The sequence below is a fragment of the Cordyceps fumosorosea genome (assembly GCF_001636725.1).
Source record: "Cordyceps fumosorosea ARSEF 2679 chromosome Unknown scaffold_12, whole genome shotgun sequence".
Lineage (NCBI taxonomy): Eukaryota > Fungi > Ascomycota > Sordariomycetes > Hypocreales > Cordycipitaceae > Cordyceps > Cordyceps fumosorosea.
In genome coordinates, this window is record NW_017387312.1 from 514,543 (window position 1) to 527,014 (window position 12,472).

The following is a 12,472-nucleotide window of genomic DNA, read 5'->3' on the forward strand; positions in this document are numbered from 1 at the left end:
AGACTTTCACAATTCGCCCCTCGTTTGGGGTGTCCTTGGGTTCGGGGGTTATTTTCGGACATGGCGCAGCCAACCCTCTGAATCCCTGTTGCGATCACCCATCCTTTTTCCTGAAATACATGCAGCTTCTTATTTTAAGCAAAATCCATTTTGCACTCTTGCTCTTATTTATTCTACCCTTGCAAGGCCATCTGTCTTGTTCCCCTCGTCGTCTCCGCATGCCACAAAACGGCCCCTCCCCTCAATTCACCTAACCCGTCCCCGTTTTACTTCGGCTACCACTTCATCTCTTCTTTTCCCTGGCCTTTTTTTTGCCTCGGCAGCCAGGTAACAAGAGAGATGGCCCTATAGATTCAATACCACATTGCCTATCCCTCTCACAGTTGCGCCCACAAACGATGCATGCACTTCTCAGAGCTCTATCTCTCGCCTGCTAGACGGCGCTGCTGAACTTCGCCCAGCGCGCTGTTACCGCTCAGGAACGCAACCACGCCCACGACGGCAATCGCCGGCAGGGTCTGGAAGAGGTTCCAGCTGCTGTAGTACAGGAAGAAGACGCCCTCCATCGCCAGGATGGAGCCGTAGAACACGGCGTGCGAGATGGGGGCGGCGCTCAGGGCCTTCCCAGCGTGGCTGACATTCGCACCGAGAGCAAGCCACTGTCAATAGGCACCTTCGTTAGCGAGAATATTGGAACGGACGATCACAGTGTTTCTTCCCACTTACACTGATAAATAGGACTGGGATCGCGGCCAAAACTGCGGCGGCAAAGGCGAGCGAGATAATCTTGGGCGGGTTCTTCGGGTCCGCGCGGAAGATGTGGTGAATCTCGGGGCGCTTTCCGTACCGCAGAGGCGATTCGTAGGTGTTGGCGCTGTTGGGGTCGCGGACGACCTGAATGTCAAACACGGAGGCCACGATGGCCTTGGAGGAGCCGAACGAGCCCAGCACAATCTTGGCCTCTAAAGGCGCGGCCGAGTGGAGGAGTTGGACAGGGAGATCCTTTTGCGTCTGCAATTTTGGTCAGCATCCAAACTGGTGTAATTCTCGTTTCTGCCTTCTTCTGCCATTTTGCGTGCATCGTAGACGTATGGTCCGTACCAGCTTGACACTTCCCTTTCCCGACTCCTTGATCGTCAGAGGGAACGGCGCCTCGAGCCCGGATGCCGCCTCGCGGAGGACAAGGAACGCCTGGTGCGGGCGCTTGGCCTTGCCGCCCTCCTCGGCCGTGAGGGACAGCTTCAGCGAGCCGGTGTGGCCCAGATCGACCTGATTCTTGGCGCGGGAGGCGGCGGAAAACCTATATCAAAACATCAGTTCTCATTCCCAACGCCAATTGATGCGCCAGGAAAGCATCATGGTCTTGTGTGCGGCAAGCTGTGTTCGTCTCGTACTTTTCAGTGACGCCCTCGCCGCCCTTGGCAGCGACAGTCACGGACCCGTCGGTGAAGCTCCATTGCGTAGCGGCGGAGGCAGCGCTAGAGAGCGCCAAGAGCGTTGCAGCGATCGAGATGCGCATTATAGGATGAATTGGGTTGGTTTGTCGCTTTGCGCGGATGTCGTTTGAGCATTCGAAGAGGCCACACAAGCTCCCACCGGGGGAGCTTCCCAAATGTGGCTACGTGGTTGCTGCAGGTCGCGTATGATTGGCCCAGTGCCCCACCGTCCAGGGACCTGGCCTGAGAAAGCATCAGGATACCATCGTGCAGGAAAGTCGGACGAGAACTGATGAGGTCTTTTTATTTATGATGGAGGTTTATTTCTGTCTTACAAAGCACGTTTCCATCAATCTTCCAAGATGCGTAGAAAAGTCCGCTATCAAACGCCAAGTCAAAATGCAGCGCAATAAAATCCACCAAGCCCCAGCCAGAGATACCATATAAGAACAGAGCCAAACACGGAAAAATCACAAGTCAGCGCGCTCCATCGTAGGCACCGGTTCCGCCTCAGCCCGCTTGTTCCTCTTCGGCCCCAGCTGGGGCAGCATCCCCGTCAGGTCGAGCCACTCGGCCGCAAACGCCGTCACGATCTTGGCCCAGTCGCGGGTCGTAGGCATGTGGAGGTGCTCGCCGTCGTCGTCGAGCGTGTGCCAGACGCGCGGGAACGGCGAGGGGATGAGGTGGAGGACGTCGACGCCGCGGTGCATGAACGGCACATGGTCATCCTGTACGGCGCCGAACCGCTGCGCCGCCCCCTCCTCCTCCCCGTCCGGCAGGAACGCGTGACTCGGCCCCGCGACCTCAAGCAGGCCCAGGTCGCGCATGCGACGCTCCAGCAGCGCCATCTTACGGTACGCCCAGTGCGTCGTGACAAAGTACGACGGGATCGACGGCGCCTCCGCGCCGAGCAGGTCCAGCAGCACGAACAGGCTGATGGCGCCGAGCGGCGTGCGGTACGCGGAGGCGGGCGCGTGGAAGTCGTGCTCCCAGTGCTCCGCCAGCGCCCGCGCCCCGTACAGCGAGTCTTCGTCGGTCCACTGCACGAACGCCTCTTCGCCATCCAGGAAGATGATCTGCACCCCGGCCGCCGGCTCCAGCGCCGTGTCCGCCTCGCCCGACGCCTCCATCGCCGCCCAGCGCGCCGCCAGCGCCGCGTCCAGGCTGCGCGCCGCGTGCAGCAGCATCGCGCACGGCGCCGCACTGTCCGTCGCCCCGATGAAGCCCTCGGGCGTCCGCTTGCTGTCGTAGTGCGCCACCAGTGTCAGCCGCCCGACGTCGCCCGTCTTGGCCCACGGCGGGTCGCGCCGGAAGATGAGGTTGTCGAACGGCACCTCGCGGTCGCCCGTTGCCGGCGTCCGCGACGTCGAGTTGTGCCAGGTCCTTTCCCACCCGGGCAATTGTGTCGCGAAGAAGTCGACCAAGTGCTTCTGCGCCTGGGTCTGGCCCGGCGTCCCGGGCACTCGTGGGATCAGGATCGGCGCCAGCAGCTTGCCGTCCTTGATGTCAAAGTCGGAGCCCGGCGAGGGGATGTTGCGCAGGTCGTCATCAGTGAGTGTCGTGCCGGCAATTGCGCTCGCAAAGGACGATAGCGTCCCAAAGGTCCAAAGGAGCGCCGCAGATGCCCGCATGTTGCCTATGTCGTGGTTGGTGGTTGGTGTTTCAATTCGGTGTCGAGTTGAAGCCTAGCGGCTGCGCATTCTAAATGAGCTCGTCCCTAGAATTGCGTTGTCGATTATGGGGTTTTTCTATATATAGCATGTGTGTTTCCCTTAGAAAGGTAGATTCGACTGGCAGATTTGTTCGATATTAGCTGTAGATGTAAGAGAACAAGCCATGGTGTCGTAGAGGCTGAGGTAATGTATGGCTGCTCGACTATCCACACTAGTGGATCAGCCACCGCCAAGAGGTACTGCCTCCGAGGTCGTGTCTCACCAACGCATGCACGCACCACACAGTGATGGTTGAGTATGCCATTCCAACTATCTAGGTACCTACCGATATGTAGCAGAGGAAGTTGGCCTCCAACCTCGCTGTATTCACTTTTTGTCAAAGTTTGGTTCGAACTTGTAGAATCATGACAGCGCTCGCAGCACTAACAGTAATTACAATAAACCATGAGTATATGTTTCTATGTATACAACGGTAAAAATCGTTGTCAACAGTTCCCATACGCCGGAAAAATGCAACGCTCTAGGGCCGCCTTATCCCTGAGTCATATATCACAAAAGCGGCATCGAAAGTGCCGTCGTATCAGAGTGTATTGAAGTGCACTGCAGGAGACTCGCAAGTCTTGTGTCTGGCGGGCATCGTATGTTGAATGCCAGACAAATAGCCCGAGAAGTGAAGTAGAAAAAAAAAAAGACTGGCTTCGCCATGTGCATCAGCTCTGGATTTAGTGCAGCTTTGCAGCATCGTGAGCGCGCTTGTTGGCGATCTGCTTGTCCTTGGGAATAGTGAGCGCGTTGATGCCCAGGAAGTTGCAGATGGCGTTGACGACGACAAAGGCCCAGCGAAAATAAAGGATAGCGGCGTACACAAAGTAGGCCCAGAGGTAGTAGGCCTCGAGACTAGCACTCAGCTGCGGGAATCCGATGTGAGGCAGGTTGGTGAGAACAGCGCCGCCGACCAGAGGCCAGAGCATGGCAGTCCAGTAAGGGAAGGGCTGGCGCGTCAAGTGGGCTAGGATCATCTTAGTGGTCAACCGGCCAAAAACAAACGACATGGTGCAGCAGAACAAGACCAAGTGGTTCTCCTTCATAAGTGTGCTGTAGGGCGAGGCGAGCCAGGCGCTGATAGTGACGGTAAATACGGTCATGGGCGCAAGTTCGAGGAAGACGGGCGCGACGGGAAGGCCCTGTTTGCGGCGAGCATCGATGACATTGAAGACGCAAAAAGGTACGTGCGTGCCCAGCAGCGAAACAGCGACGAGGGGAACCCAGATATCGCGGACAGACGTGTCGCCAAGCAGCTCAGAAAGACCAGGCAGGCTGTCGCCGAATATGCCTGCCATTGGCTGACTCCAAACCTCGGGGCCCCAAATGCCAGAAGTAATCATGATGCCGCAAGCAATGAGCAAACCTTCCGTCGGGCCATTGATGAACCCGAGGAAGAGTGTGTGAGTGTGGTAGGTCTCCCAGGTCGAGAAGAACATGGCGACGCAAGGGCAGAGAGCAGTGAAGACGCCGGCGGGGGAGGCGCCGAGAGCCATGGCGGCGACCTGGAAAAGACTAGCGAGGGTGCAGTTGAGAGAGTCGATGCCGTGGTCGAAGAGTTCGCCGAGGCCGCTCGAGGTGCCGGTTCTGCGGGCTTGCTTGCCATCGACGTTGTCCATGGTCTGGTACATGAAGAGGCCGAAAGCCAGACTGAAATATACCCAGGAAGGGCCCTGCAGTGGTGTCAGCGACGGATTAGAACTGCAACACAAATGGTTCAGTTTCGACTTACGGGGCCGATTAGGTCAGGGATATAGACGACAAGAAGAGCGACATTGGCCAGGATGAAGAAGAAGCCGACGAGAGTCACCATGTTAGGAGCCATCCATAGCGGCAACAGGGTGACGAAAAAGTTCCACTATAGCGATGGGGTGTTAGCATCTGCGTCGGATATTTGGTGATCAGCAGTATTGGGTAGTGTATAGCGGAGCAGAGAGCCTCGTATAGAGATGAATCGAGGGGAGGGAGATCGGGGTATGCGCGGGAGTATCGGAGGCGGATGCCGTGTGGCGGCCGGGTAGGCGGGATGTCGTACCCAAGGACCGAGAATGTACTTGGAGACAGGCGACTTGTCGACGCTGGAGTACTTGTAGGACTTGAGATGAATGAGGGCATCGTCCGAAATGCATTCGATTTGGGCTTTTTCTGGGAGAGGGTCAGCAACGGTGTTGACACGTGCGTGCGCAAAGGTTGGTAGGCAGAGCTCCGGTCAGAGGCCGGGACGCAGGCCTGCGACAGAGCGGACGGATGATGACGTCTCGAATCAGGGGAAGGAAGAGGAGAAACATACTGGTGTTGGGGACCATGTTGTCTTGTTGGCCTTGGCCAGCAGTGTTCTCGTGGAATAGCGGTAGCGACTCGTCAGCCGTCGACGACATGATGGGTAGCTATGGGAAGACAAAGCGGGGGGTGGGTGGGCGAGGAGAGCATATAAAAGAAGTGTGTCAAGGCGTGTGAGAGCAGAAGCTGGCTGCCGTGTGTATGGGGTGTGCGCGTGCCACTGATTGACTGAGCTGCAAGGGGAAAAAAAAAAAAGAGCGGGTGTGAGGCGCCAACCAGTTGGCAATGGCCTAGTGAGGTTAGTGGTAGGTAGGAAAGACTTGGGTTGCAGATGTCGGGGAGCCGTGCAGTTTGTTGAGGAAACCAACATGCGCAAGGAGGACGAGTCGATTCGCTGGTGCAAGATTTGGTGGGTGCATGAGGCCCAGCAATTGGAGAGCGCTAATTCGTCTTTGGCTTGGGAGGAAGTATAAAAAAAAATAATTGATGGAAGGGGCCGCTTTAGGGGGGTTGCCTTTGGTGGTCTTTGGTGGTGTGCAGGCCGCTGTGAGCCTCGGGAACGGCGCTGAACTCGGTGCCTCCCAGGGTACCTCACTGTGGCTTCAGCAGAAGCAGAGGGACGGATCCAGCCACAAACTTGAAGATTTAGCAGCTGACGACGCTAATTGGGTCCCTTGGCCCGTCCTGCAGGCGCCATCCTACAGATACTAACAGGCAAACTAACACTGTAACTCGGCGCTGCAATTCCACTGCATCCAACACGTGAAGGTGTCGGCAGCCACCAGAGGCAGAGCGGAAGAAGCATGATAGCCAGGTATAATCTTACTCCCGTGTCTATTACATTCTTGCATCCTGTTTTTGTTTCAACTTTTTCCTTTTCTCCCTTGTCCCTTTCTTTTTCTCTTTCTCTTTCTCAACCTCTAGTTTCCCTTTTCTTTGACACCATTCCCTTTACTCGGTTAAAAGCCTTTGGAGACGTTAATCGCCAGCAAGCAGCCAGCCTCCAGGCGCTAATAAAAGGTAGTTACAGCAGACCGCTGTTCTGCAGGAACCGAGGAACGGCGCGTGACAGTGGAGCATGTGGTTGTGAGGAACTTGCCGCATCTTGATTCTGTGCCTCTGTCTCACCAAGTCACTATGCAACGCGTAATGACCGCATCTATAACACAGGAACTACTAAGGCGCCGGAAAAGCGACATGAAAATCGGAAACAGCATCGTCAAAAAGACAAATCACATACCGTCGCCAACGCCTAAATCAAGATGTAGCTGCTGCACAATCACATCACACCGCATCTCGCACCTCCCGCTCCTGCTCCTGCTCCTGCCTCCCACGCAAGTGTACGTCACCGGCTTCCTCACTGGTTAAAACCGGCCCATAGAGAGCGATAACTCTCCACCCTCCAAGACAAAAAAGTTCCATCTTGATATATATTTACCCACGTTCAGCTCGACCCCAAGAGTTCTTCGTTTCCCCGCCTCCATCGACACTTCCCCGCCTGCCTTGAGCAGCGTCCCGATGTCCCTATTTCCCCCGCCTCCAGGAACCCAACAGTGTCGTGTGACAAGACGCCACTGCAGCTAACACCTAAAGCTTCTGCCTTTTTTCTAGCCTGGTGAGCTGCAAAGTCGGCGTTACATCCGGATAGATGTCCCCATCGCCAGCAAGTTGCCCCGCCACGCTTCAGCCGATGCCAGCCAGCCTTGCGTTGGTGGCTCTTGTCGATCACTTAACGGCTCGCCAATATGCCTTTTCAAGTGGCAATATACGCTCAGTAGTCTGCTTAGTTTTTAACAGACGTTTGTCAGTTTCAACAGCCGAAACATGACTGCCGCGATTCGCTCCTTCGTTAGTCCACCACACCGCATTGGTGCCAGCCCAGTGCCCGAATACCACCAGAACGGCATCACTAATTTCTTCACAAGCTCCACGAGCACTGCCAAGATAATTGAGGCGTCGAGTCGGGTGTCGCAGGCCATATCCTGCACGCTGAATCCGCATCACAGCCGCCCATCCAACAGCAACATGGTCGTCACTCGCCACACATGCCTCACTGAGTAGCATCCCCGTTTCCCTCTTCCTCCGCTCACAGCACATGATCTCACCGACGTTCCAATCTCCAATTGTTTCGCTGCGTAACGGAGTATTATTAGTATTAAAGTATCGCTTCGCTAATATATGCGTCCAACTACCTCGGCTCGAAAAAAAATTATTGTATAGATGCACTCAACGCAACAGAAACTCAGCAGTCCAACCGATGCTATTAGAATGAGCAAGAACCTTCTTCATCTCAGCTCATGGGCCCCTCACAGCATGGCGAAGCCAGCAAACATGCCGACAAACACCACGGCGAATCCCCACGAGCGTCCGGCCTCAAGGGCCGAGCCCGCGCCGGTCTTCTTGTCGCTGCTCGAGCCGGGCGGCCCGGTGTAGAGGCCGTCGCTGCCGGTCTGGGTGGCCGTTGCCCCTTGCGTCGACGTTGCCGAGGCGTTCTGGCGCTGCGGGTTGGTCGCGCCGCACGGGTGGTTCTGGAGGCAGTCGGAGGCGCACACGTTATTGTTGTTGCACTTGGCGACGCACTGGCGGCCCCATTCGGTGCAGACGTAGTAGGGCATGCTCAGGCTGTACTCGGACACGTTAGGCTGCTTGTTGTCGCCGCAGAGGCAGCCGTACTGCAGGGTCTCCTATGCTTGGGTTTTAGCATCGATTCACGCACGCCACTTGGGAGGGTTCAGCTTCAGCAAGTCATCCATCAAGAGTAGACGTACAGGGTCGCAGTCGTTGACAAGGGTAGTGCGCGGCTCGGTCTGCTGGCAGATCAAGGGGCAGGTGAGCTTCTCGTCACGACACCATCGCTCTGGCATTATCAGTCAGCAATGGAGGGCTGGGTCTCCGGTTTGGTTGATAAACTTACGTCGGGTAGCAAGGGGCACTGTGGATGGGTCAATCTGGTAATCGGCCTGAGCGAGCGTGGCAAGAGCCGCAGCGGCGACGATGCCCGTCGTTTTGAATGAAACCATGGCTATTTTTTGGAGTTGGGAGAGGTTGCAGTTCCGAGAAGATGAAGGATCGGGTTCGAATTCTTCAGTTGCAGTCCAAGGTGCTAGACTGGCTGAATGGTCTAGATGGTGATTCACAGTTAATTCACGGCTAGCCCGTCAAGAATACCAGGTAGGCTCCGGGACTGTGTGCAATCTCACCAAAAAGAGAAACTCCAAGTATTCAGTCGAGTATCAAGGAGAAGCGAGTGTTGCTGATCGGAAGATACAGTATGCACGCTAAAAAAGAACAGGAACAAAATGCGTCAACGAGAGAGACGAAACGAAGAGAAGAATAGAAGTTGATCAAGAGCGAGCGAAGGAGAAAACTTTCGAGGGGTGAGCAACTAGAAGATGGTACAATCAGCAAAGCAAAAAAAGTTGAGACTCGAACGGGCTGCAGGAGAGACAGCCAGATTATAACCAACTTGTCTACCCACCAAAACGGCTTGGTCCGCTTGGAGTTGGAGGACAAGGCCGGGCCTCCATGCGGCGATGCCAGGGATCATGTTGCAGCCCATGCTCGCACAATGAAATAACCCAGGGTCGTCGGTTCGCCGCAGAGACGAGATTCCGCATGCCTATCCTATCCGCTTGTGTGTGTGTGGCGCACCGCGCCGCTCCGGAGCGACGGGTTACCGCAGTTTCGACCTATCACCTCGCAGCAGCCCCCGTACTCCTGGGAGAGCAACCGTCTCAATAGCGGTCATTTTTAATATTAATATTAGAATAAAAGTTTATTCGCTTCATGGCATCTTGGCCCCCGCCCAAGCAAGCAAGCTTGAGCGCTGCCGAGTCCCAGCGAATACCCACAAAGGCCACAGCGCTGCTTGCTTTTGCGCCACTAAATAGATGAGAGCTCATCTTACTGGAACAGGCCATCGCCAGAGAGCACGAACATGCGGGTTGCATGGGTGTGAATCGCTTCTTTCACGAGGTATTTTGGTATCATGTCGCTACAAAGGACGTTCGTGCATCCATCCCTCTCTTGCCTTTCGGGATGCCGCTGAACAATCTCTCAAAGCAAGAAACAAAGACCGGAAAGTCCCTAGGAATACGATATTGCATGGCCATGAAATTAGCAGGGGTCCCCCCTCTCCTTGCGGCGCACCTGACAGTGGCGGCGACGGCAGCGGTACGGAATTGTTCAGCCGGGCCTTGTTGGGCCACCGCGAAAACGGGGGGTGGTTCCTCGCACAACAAATCCTCATCATGACGAAACGGCAACACGAGGAGAGAAAAACATTGGTCATGAGGACGCGCAAAACGACACCAAAGGCTTTGCCACCAGCCGAAACAGACTGCGATACGATGTCGAATGGAGGCGCTCACTCTATACGAAAGCCCAACGTCATGCTAACTACCTAGTCAGATAGTCTCAGCGCTGCAGTGGAATGCCGTGGCTTGTGGACTGGACTGGACTTGTGCTTTGCATGCGTGAAGGGAAAGCCTCCGTCGACGTGCATAACATATAAACATGCCAGCGAAGCACTGTCGCTGCAGGCATTGATTGTCATTGTGGCTTTTCTTTGCATGCAGAAATACGGTCGGTCGGCTGTCGTCGGCGGTCTACGTAAAAGAACGGAGTAATATGTTTGTTGTTGCGTTGTGCCGTTTATGAAAGCATCTCCAGTATTCGAAACATGAACTATTAGCGACCTCCGCGCGAAACAGATACCGCAGAATCAAGGTGAAGAATTCAGGGTCCAGGTTCCATCTGGTGGTAAAATAAACTCCAGTCTCCCCGAATCCCCATTCTGCAGCTACACAGCCCCCGCCACCATCACCGTCCAGCTCATCAGACATGTTTTGGTTGATGGCATGTTTCTCCATTGTCCCAACTCACCGTACCTTTGTCACTGTCTGCTCCTTGCGTCTTCTAGCAACGAATGAACCAAGTTACTGGTACTAGTAGTTTCCAACCCCGGCGCGGTGGCCAGCGCTCAGGCTCCAGGCCTTCTTCACCCTCGCCTAAATATTTGCACTCCCGTCTGGATCCAGGAGTTGTTGATGATCCTCCCGAATCAAAGTCCGCACTAACATTTTTTTTCGATTAGCATCAACATAGATGAGACACCTATGTACTCAACACTAAACCCAAGCGCCGGCGATCACGTAAGGCCTTGAGCCCTCCCATCTATTTGATGCAGCCTGCTCATACGGTAACACGAGATTTTCCAATATCCCGTCTAAAAATTCCATGTTCCGATTTCCGGGTCTCTGAGAAATCGTCCATTCCATCGTGACTTATCAGGCCATCCACACCAATGCCGAGCAAGAGGCAGCTCGGTGCGGCCCCACACCCAAAAAGTCTGGGGAGTAGCGCCGGTTTTGGATTGGCATCAAACACCTTTTTTGCTCTCTTGGCGCTACATAACAGCATTACAATTATTATTATTATTTGGCTCACTGAAGCTTCGAATTGCGGTATTTGCATCTCTTGGACGTTCGCCAGCTTTGGCCGCACGCACACGCTTTCTCGACCCCGCGCCGATATCTGATACCGACCCCTCCTCTCACCAAGCCTCCCTTCACCCCTTTAGCCGTCCCCTCGCCACCTCCACGCGCCTTACGCGCCGATGTGCTTTGACTGCGCCGCACGCCACGCACACGAACACAACTAGGGCGCATGGAAGCGGATCCGTATCACGGACCGGCCGCGGAGGACGGGGACGCGGCTGCGGTCCAGACTCGGAGCCCAGGCGACATTGTCGAGGGCGCCCCTAGGGCGCATGCCGGTAGCGGCGACGACGGCGCGGCGCCGAGCTCGGAGTGGTTCGGGGGGCAGCAAGTCTCCGACGGCCCGATCGACCAAGAAGACGCTACGATAAACACGATCGACGACTCGTCGATACACTCAGGCCCTGCCGCGGCTACGATAGTGCCCCCATACTGGCAAAATGTACCGTCACGGCGGCGGCCCTCCACGCACTCGTCCGACTCGGGGCGCCCGCCGGCCGGGGCCATCCTACTACTCGACAACGAAGCCGACGAAGGCGAGGAGGAGCGTAACAACGCCTGCTGGGCGAGGAGCGTCGAGATTGTCGACCACACCGTCGTCAACGGCGGCGCGACCAACATTGGCGCCTTTGTCGTGTGGAACGTGCGGGTAGAGACCCTTCAGGTAGGCGAGCTTCTTTTTGCAAGCGCGCGCCCCGTTGCCGCCGCCGGTCTCCGTCTGATGCGATGCTGATTTTGGCAAAATTTCCCAGGGGAGCTACATCAACATTCGAAAGCGGTACTCCGAGTTTGACGCCTTGCGCCACCGGCTGGTGCAGTCGTTTCCAAACTTTGATGCCGCGGTGCCGAGCCTACCGCCCAAGAGCGTGATATCGAAATTCCGACCAAAGTTTTTGGAAAAACGACGAGCAGGGCTACAGTATTTTCTCAAGTAAGAGCGTTTGTTGATTGAGTTTGCATCTACGCGGCGCGCGCTGACGAGTCCGACTAGCTGTATCATTTTGAATCCCGAGTTTTCGGGGTCGCCAGTCTTGAAGGACTTTTTGTTTTCGTAGCGACATTGCCATTGCCACAGCGGCCAATTGTTGGCGTTGCTGTGTTTTTGGGTTTTTCTCATTCTATGTCTATATTCCAACAAAATATTATATGCTAATTTCCCATGCCATGTATTCTCCAAGAGGCAACTCACTACTGTATGGATACTCTTTGTGGCTGTGGTCGGTCGGTCAGCCTTGTGCTTTGGCACCGTCCATGTCATAAGGCGGACCGCCCATGCCAGATTCGGCGTCCACCATTTTAACGTTGGCATTCAAGCTTGCTATGCATTCAAGTTCCCCACTAGTTACGATTGTCTGCAGTTTTTTTCTTATTTTTGACCTGTCACTGGAGGCTGTGATCGTTTGGGAAAGCTGTTGGGCTCAAACATCTCCACCCAGATGCCCAGATATGCCATCCGCGACTACCGGCCACACACATGTACATACCTTGACCTCCGCACTTGCCCTCAGGCCGCGGATCATGACTCTTTCATCTGATAGCACAG

At 55.4% G+C, this 12,472-nt stretch overlaps 5 protein-coding genes across 5 annotated transcripts; 1 reads left to right on the top strand and 4 right to left on the bottom strand.

The window, feature by feature from the left end:
• Positions 1-419: 419 nt before the first annotated feature.
• On the bottom strand, positions 420-1,519 carry ISF_05261 (Ribophorin II; the record flags this gene model as incomplete). The annotated part of the gene is made up of 4 exons (XM_018848866.1): positions 420-659; positions 727-1,011; positions 1,102-1,300; positions 1,395-1,519. 4 exons carry the CDS (start codon positions 1,517-1,519, stop codon positions 420-422), a joined length of 849 nt encoding a protein of 282 aa, XP_018704002.1.
• Positions 1,520-1,906: 387 nt separating this feature from the next.
• Positions 1,907-3,067, bottom strand: ISF_05262 (glutaminyl cyclase; the record flags this gene model as incomplete). The annotated part of the gene is made up of 1 exon (XM_018848867.1): positions 1,907-3,067. The coding sequence occupies one exon, from the start codon at positions 3,065-3,067 to the stop codon at positions 1,907-1,909; it is 1,161 nt and encodes a 386-aa protein (XP_018704003.1).
• A 764-nt stretch (positions 3,068-3,831) lies between these two features.
• ISF_05263 (sn-1,2-diacylglycerol cholinephosphotransferase) lies at positions 3,832-5,529 on the bottom strand (the record flags this gene model as incomplete). Its single annotated transcript, XM_018848868.1, has 4 exons — positions 3,832-4,824; positions 4,884-5,009; positions 5,187-5,296; positions 5,442-5,529. The coding sequence occupies 4 exons, from the start codon at positions 5,527-5,529 to the stop codon at positions 3,832-3,834; spliced, it is 1,317 nt and encodes a 438-aa protein (XP_018704004.1).
• A 2,208-nt stretch (positions 5,530-7,737) lies between these two features.
• ISF_05264 (hypothetical protein) lies at positions 7,738-8,451 on the bottom strand (the record flags this gene model as incomplete). The annotated part of the gene is made up of 3 exons (XM_018848869.1): positions 7,738-8,115; positions 8,200-8,288; positions 8,346-8,451. The coding sequence occupies 3 exons, from the start codon at positions 8,449-8,451 to the stop codon at positions 7,738-7,740; spliced, it is 573 nt and encodes a 190-aa protein (XP_018704005.1).
• Positions 8,452-11,098: 2,647 nt separating this feature from the next.
• ISF_05265 (sorting nexin-like protein) lies at positions 11,099-11,662 on the top strand (the record flags this gene model as incomplete). The annotated part of the gene is made up of 1 exon (XM_018848870.1): positions 11,099-11,662. The coding sequence occupies one exon, from the start codon at positions 11,099-11,101 to the stop codon at positions 11,660-11,662; it is 564 nt and encodes a 187-aa protein (XP_018704006.1).
• Between the last annotated feature and the right edge of the window lie 810 nt (positions 11,663-12,472).